Genomic DNA, 13,987 nt, shown 5'->3' with positions numbered 1-13,987 from the left:
CATAGGTAATGATTAAAGCTAGTTTGAAAATGAGAGAGTGTAACATGGGAGTACTTTATAATCTTGCACCAAATATATAACTCCTCAAACTGGTTAATGTACTTGACAATCAACCTCTAGCCTTGAGATAATGCGTTGAACTGATCAAGTTACCCAAGTAGGCTAGAGGAACTTAATTTTCAGTAAGATTATGTTTTCTGACAAATAATTTGACATTTTCCCAAAATATCTTGACGTGATCTCTGATGAACCCAAAATGAGTAAATAAAACATAATCATCGTAAGATCATTTTTTGGATCATTTTACTTATAACATCTCCATTTCTATATGAATTTTCATACCATGCATTAAGTTGACCATGTTATTAAAACAACAATTTTTAATGTAACTTCTACATACTTTACATGCCCATGAATTCTTATTGAAAATGTGCTTAAAACATTATTAAAGTTAATAAGTTTAATTTTTCATTGGAGTATGTTAGTTTATATTTTTCAGGGATGAAGCCAAAGTTGAACAAATACATAAAAAAAGAGAGATAGAATAAGACAAAAACATTAAAAAATTGGTTTTTATGTGAGGCACCCGCAGTTGTGAGAGGCACGCGAGAGGTCAAGCCTGCCACAGGTCAGCAAGTGCAAAATGCTCAAGCCAAGCCGCAGGCGACAGCCACTAGTGCGTAAGCTGAGCATGAAAGGGCCACCACAAGATGCGCCTACAAGCCCCATAGTAGGCCCACAAAGTCGGCCTGTCATCAGCTGGCCAAAGTCAAGAGAGTGCAGCACAAGCACGGGGGACGGTGTTTTAATTCAATTAGCATTCTTAAATGGCATTTATATTACGACTGTTATTTTGGATTTTTCCGATATGCGATTCTTGAAGTAATTGACATTTCATATTCACACAGGACTCGGCCAACAAGTTGGGGAGTCATCCTAAGAAAATAACAAAGAAGCAATGACCGGGCTTCGAGCCCACCTGGCCCGAAGCCCGTGTCATAATGGACCGCATCATAAGTAGCATTCTAATCGCAACTTGTTATAATATAAATGCCATTTTAATTCTATGTAAACCGCATTCTACTATTATAATCTACCTATAAATCATATAATATTATAAATATTCGCCTCTTAATTAATTTTATTAACACTAATTATAATTTCTTATCCTATCCCTCTCTATCAAATTAAATAAAATCTTCCAAAATCGAATGAAATATATACTCTCCCTATCTTCTTTACTTTTAAAGTCGTATTATATTTATATACTTATCTCGTTCACTAAGCTATGTTGAATTAGACAATTCCTTTCTTATTATCATCATAATGGTTATTCTCATATCTCTCAGTCATCTCTCTTATTATAATTCATTAAAATAAACTCTCCTATTAACAAACTCCATACATAATAATCCATGATTACAATTTCTATCTTCCACCTTACATATAACCTACTAATAGGATAATAATCTCTCTACTCACCTTATTTCTATTACTTCTTAATTTAAAATCTACATAATTCTTCTATTATCGATCTTAATACCATCCTGAATCATAATACCATAAATTCATGTCAACACCCTACTTCTTAACTAACTCTTATATCGATGAAAATAATACCCATATAAGTAATATAGAGAATATCTTATATTATCTCTCCTTTTTCCCTAGTCTCCCTAACATCATTAAAATCACTTATTATCACATATTTTCTTAATTTTTTTCTCCCAGATACTGATTTCTCATCTTCTACCCTAGCACTCTCTCTACCGTTATTACCCATCTCTTATATTATCTTGTTATATACTTAATTCCCCTAAACACTTATTTCATCATCTTTATATTACTAACCCTAAATCTCATTAGATTCAACTTTGAAGTTTGGTTCCTGTGGAGACGACGTCACTCCTACTATAAATAAATTTGAGCGAGTTTGCATAATTACAAATTTTATTTGATTTAAGCAAGTTAAATTTACCAGGACAGTAAACATACATGTAATTTGCCACCATGAATCTCCAGCTGCATCTTACAAAATTGGACCTTCTTCTTTCTCAAGGTATATTGCACCACTTTTAGTAGTTGTTAATCTTGGACTGCCAATCAAGGCTATCTTGTGAATAACAGGCTCCTTCAAAGGAACATCTAACTAAACATTCCTCGAGACATGATCCAGAAACTCAACGGGTCTGTATGGTGATAACATGCATGTTTAACGCTTTAATATGATCATATTTAAATGTATATTTGCATCAAATCACTCATATTTGTATGTTATTAAGTTTAAATGATTAAATCTATTTTTGGAATAATTTTTGAGACATAGTATGATTTTTCTGGAATTTTTCAACCTTAAATTTGGAAAGACATGATTTTTCTAAGTTGAAATATATATTTATACTAATTGTTTGGGCTTTTATTTTATCTAATATGAATTTTTAAAGTATTTTTGGTTTTTTTGCGCCGGGTGACATGGCGCGCGCACATCCACTCATTTAAAACAAAGAAAAAAGAATAAATGACGTGGCGCGCTAACGCGCCGCCACATCAGCCTCGAGAAATAATTCTTTTAATCTTTTTTTTTCTTTTTTTCTCTCTTTTGTCTTTTTCTTTATCCTAGGTACACATGGCGAGGAATATGAAAAGCGACACACAGAATACGAAAAGTGCGTAATACATAGCGGTTTGACTTCTCAACTAACACAGAAAGCGATGACGATGACGAGGAGAGAAAAAAATTCAAAGGCTAAGATTTCTTCAACTTCAAACGTGATGGAAATATATGTGGCCAACAAGCCAATCACACTTTACACATCTCATTCCATGTTCTTTTATAGAACATATTCATTATAGTGCATGTATGATGCTTATAATGAAGTCCATGAATACATGATCGGACTTAATGAATAATGATGAGATCGTAATACGGAGATCAGTAGTCTTTAAGCATGTGTTCTAAACATACCTATTCGAATAGATATGCGAGAAGGACATCGAAGTATCCAGATAGAATTGCACTATCTAACTGCACTCATATGAAGAGTATGGCCGGTCCCATTAGCCATTAGTGCGGAGACACTAAGGATAGATAGTGTGTGCTAGTTAGTGGAAAAAGTTCATTGAATTGATCCGTACGAATCCCTGAATGGTATTATACCAAACTGTCAATCAGGTCGATTCACGTCACGGCTATGTAAGTGGTCCTTAGACTTGAGACACCAAAGACGTCTTGTGGATGGACGGTTGTACTTTGATTATGGCCAACAAGTTTCTAATCATGGGATTCTAAACAGTCTTAGTTTGGGTACAACAAGAAGTTCATGAAGACGATTGAGTGGTCAACATGGGATTGTCCTACCTTGGTATAAGAGGTGACAGCTCAAGGAAGATGATTCGATGAAGTCCTTGGTCAAGGTAGTAAAATATCGAGAGAAAAGTTCTCCGATGATTTTTGAATGAATCAATACTAACTTGGATGACCGATTAGGGTTTAACGGTTGACCATACCCCAAGTTGTCCAAGGGGCGTCAAGTGGATGAAGGATTATACGTACATGGTAACCGATGACAAATAGGTTCCATGAGTGAGTCGATACACACTCCTTTGTATCTTCTAGAACGTGAGGTGTAGCTTGGCACCCCACATGTTGGAGTCTCAACCTATCGATTGGGTTGAATCGATCCGACATTAATTAATTTATATGATGATATAGTTAATTAATTTGGAAGGCCAATAAAGGTTATTGGGCTACCAGAGTCGTTAACTAGACTGATACATTGGCCTAGAGGGTCACACGCAAATGGTCTTTTGAACGTTGGAAGATATGCTTAAGTTTTGGGGGTTCTTATGAAAAAATACCCACTTAGTATAAATAGGAGAATGCCTGAACGAAATTCATCCAGAACAGAATTGTTCAGGGGCCTTCCCCTTTCTTCTCCCCTCTCCCCACACCCCCTCTCCATTCCCGGATCGATCGGGACGACATAACGACGAAGATGGAGATTGAACGAGGCACGCCAACGAGAAGGAGGAGATTCGACGTACCGAGGATTGCGTGGATACGTCTAGAGGATGCACACTTGAGCAATTCGACTCGTCTCGCTTTGGGATCTAAGAAATCACGGATGCGATCCGTGCAATAGTACTTCGTTGCATGATTTTATCGATGTCGTTCGATTCCATTCAAGTCTTCCCCTACGGAATATTTTGATCTATTCATCCATGTCAAGGCCTCTAGGACCCAACAAAACGGCCATAACTTTTGATCTACAACTCTGATTGAGCTAAAATTTTCAACACCGCTTCGTCTTCCCCTCCTCTTTCCATTTATAACCTCCGATCTATAAATAGAGGCCTAGATCATTGTGAAATTCATCTTGAACTTGCCTCCTACTTGTGTGGGTTGATTGAAAGATAGTAAGTTTTGAGATATATCAAGTGTGTTCTTGGTGTCTTGGGTGTGTTGGAAGAAGCATACGAGAAGAGGGGGAGCTTACTGGCACTCGCAAATCGCCGTGATCCTAGCGGAACATAAAGATCTTAGGTAAGTGTCCTCGCCTTACGTTGTTTCTCTCCCGACATCATCATTATCATAATTATAGTTTGTTATCATCTTTTCATCTATCATTTCACTTACTTGCATCTCCATTATCTAGTCTCTATCTTTATTATCATACTGTTCGCGCAGTCAATCACTATAGTATCTGTTGCACCATCCACCTTATTCCCGTAACACTTCGCGTAATTTTTCTTATATTTCCTTGATATCACTATGTCGCCTATTTTATTCTCGTATTTATCTATTCTCATACCGATAATCACTATAGTGAGAAAATTAAATCCTTAATCATCGTTCCCTATGGAGACGATCCGTACTCATCTCTAACTAAATATTCTTAAGTAAATATGGTTAAAAAAAAGTAAGTATGGTTAAATATATTTTTTATTGAATAATCTAAATTACCAACGACGAAATTAAAACCCCAAAAATTGAGATTATCATATGGTTCCTATCACGACCTCTCAACATATGATCTGGTCGGTGCAGTTTTGAAGGCAGATAATTCAACGTAGGTTGACCTCAGCTGTTACCGTTACTAGAAGACTCGGAACCTAGATGAGTGGTGCATTGAGCCAACTGGTCAACATATCTCAGACGTGGATGAGATGAGTATTCATACCACGAAGTATATCCATTATCATATTAAAATGGTCTATCAATCTGGAAGTTAGGATGGGGGTTGTGGCCTCATTGGTATGTCATAATTGATCCCCCACATGAATAAGATTTTCTCAGAGTACACATGTAAAAAAAGATGAAATGAGGACCAAAATGAGGGGAGGATACATGATGAGATGGTGGGGACACATGTTGGTTCTACTACCAAACTGATGCAGGATAATGAGTGGAATGGATTCTAAGTGGCCTCAATGTAAACAGGCATGGATAAAATCACTTAATTCTGAGACTTATGACAACAGCTTGATTCTGTTTTGAGGGTATGAGTGCAACCTCTCATCACCATGGTAATCAAAATAGAGCAGCTCCCATAGTCAATATCCTCGATCAGAGCTCAAAACAAGCCAAAACTATATAATGCATAAGATCCTAATCACCATCGGAAATCGAACCTCAATGACATGGCAAGAGGCAATGAAACTAGAAAAAGTATTCCTAACCACAAGGATGGGAGATCACGGTGGACCTTCAGTCCCGGCGCAGTGCTGATAGGAGACGGGCAGCAGGTGGCAGATGAGTAGTGGGCTTTATAGTGGAAACAGTAATGGTCTGGAGCGGGCACGTGCAGAGCGTGGCAGCCATAGCAGGCATACCAGCGGTGCATGGGTCCATGGATGGCAAGGATGGTGCTGATGGCCATGGCGACACAAGCAACTCAAGAGGCAATAATGGCGAAGTCAGCGCAAGCAGTGCAGGCAATACAAACCTTGCTGGCTGCATGAGTGGCGCAAGCTGCACGAGTGATTTGCGAGACGAGAACATTAGCTGCTACAAGCAACTCATGCAGCAGGAAAGTTTGATGTGGCGGCTTCTACACGCATTGGCAGCTGTGAGAAAACTCCCCAAGCCGAATTCACTACAAAAACACTGGGAGGATAGACAAGTCTGTATGGACCAGAGGGAGGATGGAGAAGAGTGAAGATGAAGTTCTTGTTTCATGGGGGTATATCTAAAGAATAAATAAAAGAAGGGCCATGCGTTGGTGACAGTGTCCCCTTACCTCAACCATTAGGAAGGCATGATCTTGATGAGTAAGTGATGGGGTATATGTCTCTTTCAGGTTAGCCAGTGACATGGATGAGCACTGAAGAACACCTCACTATCTTATGAGTCTGTAGGTCAGTAGACCACGGCTGGCTTCAGTGGAGCTGCTCTCGCCGGTGCCTCTATTACTCAACAATGTCTAATGAATGCTAATAACAAGAGAACTTAATCTCATGTCTCAGTCAATCAAGCAAGAATTTTTCTCATTTACTTGGGCAGGGAAACCAAGCAAGAAATTCAGTCGGAAAAAGGATAATAAAATAACACTGAGCTTGAATTTCCTTGCCCACTATACATTTAAACCCACAAGTGAAAGCAATATCAATCTATCAATCAATCACACATGCCGTCCATGGATGAATCAATAATTGTACAAGTATCAGCCAATTCTACGGAATACGAAGAGAGAACCTCTAGATCCTCTACCCAGTCGGATTTTCTCGTCGACGTAGGTGATCTCCAGTTTAACCTCGCTTTGACCGCCATATCGGAAATCAAACGAGCCGATCTTCAGCTCTGGCGCTTCGAACACGACCTGAATCCACCTCTCGCTTAAAACCTTCAGTTTCCCTGCAAGAACCACAAGAACAAGAACAAGAACAAGATCAAATACATCAAAATCTAACAATTTCTTCCACAAAAAACAAAACCCAATTGCATAAAAAACGGGGGGGACAGAAGTTCACCGTTGAGGGAAACCTGCCCAGCGAGGCTGCCGAAGAGCGAGAAGGAAACCGTGTTCTTGACAACATCCGGAGCTTCCACGATTTGGATCATCTCGTTGGTTTTGAAGATCAGCCGCCCAATGGCGCTTCGATAGCCGCCCCCGGGAGAAGTGGGGTTAGAGCAGTACGCCACGTCCCACTCTGCCCATCCCCAAAAAACCAAATTTAATCATTCGACGGAAATCGATCAACTGATTGAGGACTGAAACCATCCGTTTGGTCGATGGATCACCTCCGAAGATGAGGGGATTCTTGACCGGCTCCTCCACGCAGTACTTGGAGAGATCCGTCGTTAATCTATCCACATCGGCGTGCCCTTCCTTGCTGAGCAAGACACCCCTATCCGTTCCATTAACCTGCAACCATCAATCCCTTCAAGAAGGCTGAATTCGCTCACTCTTCCGATGAATCTCCAAGATCGAAAAAAAGAAAAAAAACCCGGCAAGAGGATTGAATTAGGGGATGATGATTGGAACCTTGGATAGAACAGATTCGACGAGCTCCGCCGGAGCCGCCACGGAAGGCTGGGCGGCGGTGGCGGAGATCACGCGAAGCGGAGATCGGACGGTAGAGGAGGTTCGTCGGAGAAGGGGCTTTGCAGAGGTAGCGCGAGGGCGAGGGAGAGCCGGGAGGAAAGCCGACGACGCGGCGCTCGCCATGATTGAACTATCGAAGCTCGCTCGATCGATTTCTTCTGGTTTCGGATTTATCTCGACGAAATCGCAAGGAAAGCGCTGATTGGTCCACGTCATCAGCCCGTTTGTACCCTCTTCCACTAGTATTCTTTCTAGTAACTAAGGGACAAATAAAATTTTCATAGCAGATAATATGCTGAATGGTTCCTCTTCCACTTTTTCCCAAAACTTTCACTCTTGAAAAAATTGGCTTGTTTTATTAAGTCTTCTAGTGGTCTTCTTCTCTGTTTGATCTTCCTTCTGACCAACTTTCTGTAGTTTCCTCCCAAATTTGAAGAGACGGTTTCGTAAGGGGAAGTGGAATACTGTTCTATTTAGAAAATCCAAAGGTTTTAATTAGGGTTGGGAGTTCAGATCAGACTGGATCACATTTTCTTTGATCGCCAGATCCAATCACGGAGTCGATGAATACAACTGATGAACATATTTCAAATATGTTGGGCTTGACCTTGATCAGACTTCTTGGAGAATTAGAAGGAATAAATTGAAAACGTAATAACTTTCTTCAGTCATGACATAAATGGGGAAATCACTTTTTAAGGATATTTAATCAGTCCGTAAGTTTGATGATATATCTCATAGAACTAATAATTATTTATTTATGAGGACTGTGATGAATCAAGAATTGTACAAAATATAATAAAATTTGGAGTCTTCTGATAAACCTTAGGGCTATGTTTTTTATTCAGTGAGTGAATTAATCCTAAAACCAATTAATATTGTATGTATTTAAAATTATGTTAAAACTAACATTCTGATTTTTTTTTAAGTGTTTGCAATTTAATGATCTGATCTTTGGATGGTTTTTTTGAAAAGTGTTAACTGGTACATTTTATACAATGAGCCATGATGAAACTCTGATAAAAAAGGAATGTACGCCTTTGTTTACATACCATGATATGAGTTCAACTGATATGCAATGATATCTTTATTGTACATTAATAATAAATTAGCGTGAGCATTCATCTGATATTCCAAATACTAACTAGACCACATGTGACAGATCCGTGTATTGGAGGTAATGCTTCACTTGATGAGTCAACACATCATTTTATTGAATTTAGTTACATTTTCCTATTATAATTTCAGTAAATGGAATTACTTCTTATAAGATTAAATTCCTACATTTAAATGAATTCAACTTGCTTACACATAATTGATAAGACATATAATCTGAATTTTATTCACAGTAGTTATAAATAAATTGAATTCCAAATTTTTACTAGTGCCAATAAATACTTGTATATTTATAATTTCATGATATTTTCCTGATATTAAATAATATATTTTTTAGATTTTTGTCCCATTTGTTTTCGTGCAACAAGAATTATTGAAACTATGTCTTTTGGTGGCCAAGGAATAACCTAAGATGGGGGTATGAGGGTGAATTAGGTTCTCTGTCTAAATTATTTTTTATTTTTAATTAGTTTTCTATCTAAGAAATGAGGTAGAGGAAATGGGAGACGCACTTATTTTTTTAGATAGCTCAGGTTAGTGTTCGGCCAACCGATATCCGTCCGATCTGATATCGGACAACCGATATCCAATATCGGACAATCGATATCCAATATCGGTAAGAAAATTGGGACGGTGCCAGATATCGGATATCGGTCGATATCCATCTCTGAAGGGTAGACGGATATCGGTGACAGATACCGTAGATATAGGGACGCAACAAATACCAGATGCTGATATCGGTTATCGATATCTGGATATCAGTTTCGATATCCAGATATTGGTTTCGATAACTTGATATTTTTTTTCCAAATCTGTCACAATCCCATATGGTAGATTTTTAAAATATTTATGGTTTAAAGTTTCTCCAGCCGTCTTCAATGAAAATCCTTCTTATGACTTGCTTGCACCAACGAATGCTACTTGTGGCTATTATTAGAGAAATGCCTCTATGACTTTATATTGTCTAAATTTGTATAAGTGAACTTTACGAAGACAAAAAGTATACATTAAGCCCACATAAAAAATTATTTTGATCATTAATCGAGCAACATATAACCTATAGTTTTTATGGGGACTAACCGACTAAGGAATATGTAAAATATTTATCTCAAAATTTGAAAATAAACTAGAAGCTTATTTGATTCTTTAACATGGCTTATTGGCTTATATACTTAATATTTCTATTATTGAATTAAGTGCAAATGTGAAATATCTAAATTACTAATTGGGTAAGTGTAAATTTTAGTGTTGGAAAGTTCAAAACATTTTATGAGAATGTTGCATCATTTATATAAAAGGTATCCCCCACTTTTTGGTGCTTTAACATTGCTTATATACCTAATATTTATATTATTGAATTAATTGCAAATTTGAAATACGTAAATTACTAATTGGGTAAGTGTAAATTTTTAATGTTGGAAAATTCAACATTTTTGATGAAAATGTTGCAACATTTTTATAAAAAGTATCCCCCCCTATTTGGTGCTTTAATATGGTTTATCTACCTAATATTTATATTATAGTATTAAATGAAAATTTGAAATATGTAAATTACTAATTGGGTAAGTGTAAATTTATAATGTTGGAAAATTCAACAAATTTTTAGGAAAATGTTTCAAAAATTCTAACAAAATTATCCCCCACTTTTTGGTGCTTTAGCATTGTTTATATACCTAATATTTATATTATTGAATTAAGAGCAAATTTGAAATATGTAAATTACTAATTGGGTAAGTGTAAATTTTTAATGTTGGAAAATTCAAAAAAAATTATGAAAATTTTGTAAAAGGTATCCCCCACTTTTTGGTGCTTTAACATTGCTTATATACCTAATATTTATATTATTGAATTAAGTGAAAATTTGAAATATGTAAATTACTAATTGTGTAAGTGTAAATTTTTAATGTTGGAAAATTCAACATTTTTTTATGAAAATGTTGCAACATTTTTACAAAAAGTATCCCCCCCTATTTGGTGCTTTAATATGGTTTATATACCTAATATTTTTATTATAGTTTTGAAATATGTAAATTACTAATTGGGTAACTGTAAATTTTTTAAGTTGGAAAGTTCAACAAATTTTCAGGAAAATGTTGCCAAAATTTTAAAAAATTGACCCCCATTTTTTGGCTCTTTAACATGGTTTATATACATAATATTTATATTAGTGAATTAAGTGAAAAGTTGAAATATGCAAATTACTAATTGGGTAAGTGTAAATTTTTAGTGTTGGAAAATTCAACAATTTTTTTAACAAAATTGACCCTCACTATTTGGTGCTTTGACATGGTTTGTATATTAGTGAATTAAGTGCAATTTTGGAATATGTAATTTACTAATTTGGTCAAGTGTAAATTTTTAACAAAATTCAAGAAATAGATATGAAATTGTTGCAATGTTTTTAACAGAAGATGCCTTCTATAATATGTAACCGTCAAAATACGCCATTCGTTTGAGAATATCCCCACAGCTCTGTCAAAGATTTGTGCTTACTTGATCATCACCTGCATAGTGAAAGATAACAAATAAAAAATGATGATTACGTAAAATATGCATAAAATGTAGTCAATGGAGGTGATGTGTACCTCGAGCACATGCGACTACCCCATCTTGTCCATCCTCGCCATCCGAATCCAGCTCCACATCAGTGTACCATCGCTTGTTGTCTGCACACAGCCAACACTTCACAATGATGAGTGTTTAGATGCTTATCAAGGACAAACATGATCTCTTGTACGTGACAATAGCATTGCCCATCGAGAACATGCACTCAGTAGGAGCGCTTGTTGCACATACGGACAACAACTTTCTTGTAATGGAAGCAAGGGGAAGCATTTCGCCGCTATGCTGGCCCACCAAGATACTGGGGTGAACACTCCCTCATTAGGCACAACCTCTGTTAGGTATTGGTTAAACTCGTCCCATGCCAACTTCGTTGACGCATGTGTCAGTTGGACTTTTTGCATAATATTTTGTAGCCAAGAGTCCAACTCTTTACCTTTTGAGTGCCCATATTCAGTGTGCCCACTCGCTCCATGCCTCGGTGAGTCACATGGTAACAAGGATCATACATATGCAATGGTTGCTTCTCTGACGCATTGACAGAGCATTGATCCTTTGTGGAATGGATCCATCAATGTCATGCCGGTGATTGCCTCATTCTCCACAAGATCTCTGCATATTGTGCTAGCTTGCATTGCACCACCTTACACGCTTGCGCCATGTTGGAATGATCTCCTTCATGTAACCGTCGTACACATGTGAAAAAAATGCCATCTTCAATTTGCTGGACCACTTCCTCCATGTGTTCTTTGAGGCCATCTATGAGAAATAATATGTCACATATGGTCGGCGTCACTATCTTGGAAACATGATCGATAGATACAGAGAACTGTCCAAGGATGCGACAAAATTCTTTCACCAACTCCCACTCGTCCTTTGACATCTTTGTCGTCTTCCCCTTCCAGCCAAAGGTCTTCGACACTTCATCAATGACATCGCGTTTCTTCACGACAACGAACAACATAGCGTAATTGTTGTTCCATCGGGTCGGATAGCCCAAGACGACCATGTTAGAGTCCTCGACTTTGGGGTCATCTTCGCATGCCTTTTCATACTCCTCTCTCCGTTGCTTAGAGCTCTGAATACTACGCACTAGTGTCCGCACCTTCACAACTGCATCACCCAAACATGATAGTCGGCGTGCTCTGTCATTGTCGTTAGATGCTGAGAATATATCTCTAAGATGGTTGTCCTTGTCGCTATCATACTGGTTTGCTGTCCTGGTCACATCACCTTCTTCGGGTTTTAAAATGTGGGCCGAAGGAATGGCGAAGTTTTTTATTGTCGCTTACACGATAATGTTCAGAATGTGTGCAACACATGGGACATGCCTTCTAGCGCTAAACGTCGGGTTGACACTCTTTATCTTTTTCGCCATTAATGACAACATCCTTTTATTCATTGAGGCATTGTCAATAGTCATAGCGTAAACCTGAATAAATAGGGTCACATGTAAAATCACATGTTTAATTAATAAGATAAGTTTGATGTTGAATGCTGACCTTTGGCTGCAGAAAAAATTCATCTAGGACCTGGAGAACAATGGACGCCATGTTGTCCCCATCATGCTTGCTAACGATCTCTCGGATGGCAAGTACCCGCTCTTGGTACGCCTATTTATCGTCCACCCAATGAACGATGATGCCCAGAACTCCAGTACCATTCTCCGCAGTCCACACGTCTATAGTGAGGGACAATCGGTCCACGTTCTCCCATAGCTTCTTCACATCTTGTTTCATGCGTCCATGCATTTGGATGGTCCACTACTTCATGACCTTCACACTAGGGGGATCCAAGTCGAACTGTGTCGCGTAGCACCATAGCTCCTTGAACGCGACATTCTGAATAATGATCCACTGTGAATCAGTCATAAATATAAAACGTGCAATGACATTCTTCGTCTCGTTTGGCGTATGCCCTCTAATCGGCCCTCGTCGGCTTGGCTCTCCATGTTGTTTGCTTTGCATTTTCTCTGATATACGCGGCTGATCAGGGTCTTCCAACACCACGCCCTTGAGCTTCGCATGACGAGCAGGATGACAAGCTTTGAAATGTCTCCAAAATACATTGGTGCTCTTATCGACCTACCGCTTTATCGCTTTTCTCTTATTGTGCAGGTTCTTCTCCTTGCACAGTAAGCATGCATAGTAGTCAATGATGACTAAACGGTTTGAACGAGGGTAACTCCGTATAGCACGAGATGTTCCCGTGTTCATATGTCTAGGATAGTTAGCTCCTGACCCAGACCTGTCTTGGGCTGGGGCACTACCTCTGGGTGGGTTCATGGTTCTGAAGGCATAATTTGATAAGCAATGATTGTTTAATATATCAACACAAGATGCTGAACTATGCTTAGAACTCTAAAGAAAGTAAGAGATACAATGAAGATAAAGCAATAAAGATATTGAACACTATTTAAATAAATTCAACAATCTAGAAAAAGTATAGACAGCGGATCAACTTTCTAGATTAATGTCCAAGAAGAAAGGTTATGCAATGATAAGAAGCAAATAGAGGAACTTAGAATAAATGAGCAGAAGGGATTCGGGAAGAATAGAGAAAGAATCACAGAGTGAGAGAGAATGTGAGAGAGGGAGAATTAGGGATTCGGGAAGAATAGAGAAAGAATCACAGAGTGAGAGAGAATGTGAGAGAGGGAGGATTAGAGATAAAAAGAGAGAAAACTCATAGAGTGAGAGAGAATGTGAGAGAGGGAGAATTAGAGATAAAAAGAGAGAAAGAATCAGAGAGTGAGAGAGAACAAG

General features: G+C 38.0%; 1 protein-coding gene across 1 annotated transcript; it reads right to left on the bottom strand.

Annotated features, from left to right (window-relative positions):
- Positions 1-6,536: 6,536 nt before the first annotated feature.
- On the bottom strand, positions 6,537-7,775 carry LOC144713168 (Plastid-lipid associated protein PAP / fibrillin family protein). Its single transcript, XM_078587676.1, has 4 exons — positions 7,485-7,775; positions 7,241-7,364; positions 6,970-7,149; positions 6,537-6,853 (listed from the first exon to the last, which is right to left on the bottom strand). The coding sequence occupies exons 1-4, from the start codon at positions 7,758-7,760 to the stop codon at positions 6,663-6,665; spliced, it is 771 nt and encodes a 256-aa protein (XP_078443802.1). The 5' UTR covers positions 7,761-7,775; the 3' UTR covers positions 6,537-6,662.
- Positions 7,776-13,987: the final 6,212 nt, after the last annotated feature.

Source organism: Wolffia australiana, chromosome 15 (genome assembly GCF_029677425.1).
Source record: "Wolffia australiana isolate 7733 chromosome 15, ASM2967742v1".
Classification (NCBI taxonomy): Eukaryota; Viridiplantae; Streptophyta; class Magnoliopsida; order Alismatales; family Araceae; genus Wolffia; species Wolffia australiana.
This window is presented reverse-complemented; position numbering and strand designations above follow the sequence as displayed.

Excerpts from the sequence above, each read along its gene's own strand:
- LOC144713168 (XM_078587676.1), bottom strand. The coding sequence starts at position 7,760 with ATGACGTGGACCAATCAGCGCTTTCCTTGCGATTTCGTCGAGATAAAT. Across the intron at positions 7,365-7,484 it reads TCGAATCTGTTCTATCCAAG|GTTAATGGAACGGATAGGGG; the intron begins GTTCCAATCATC and ends TGATGGTTGCAG. Across the intron at positions 6,854-6,969 it reads TGGGCAGGTTTCCCTCAACG|GGAAACTGAAGGTTTTAAGC; the intron begins GTGAACTTCTGT and ends TGGTTCTTGCAG.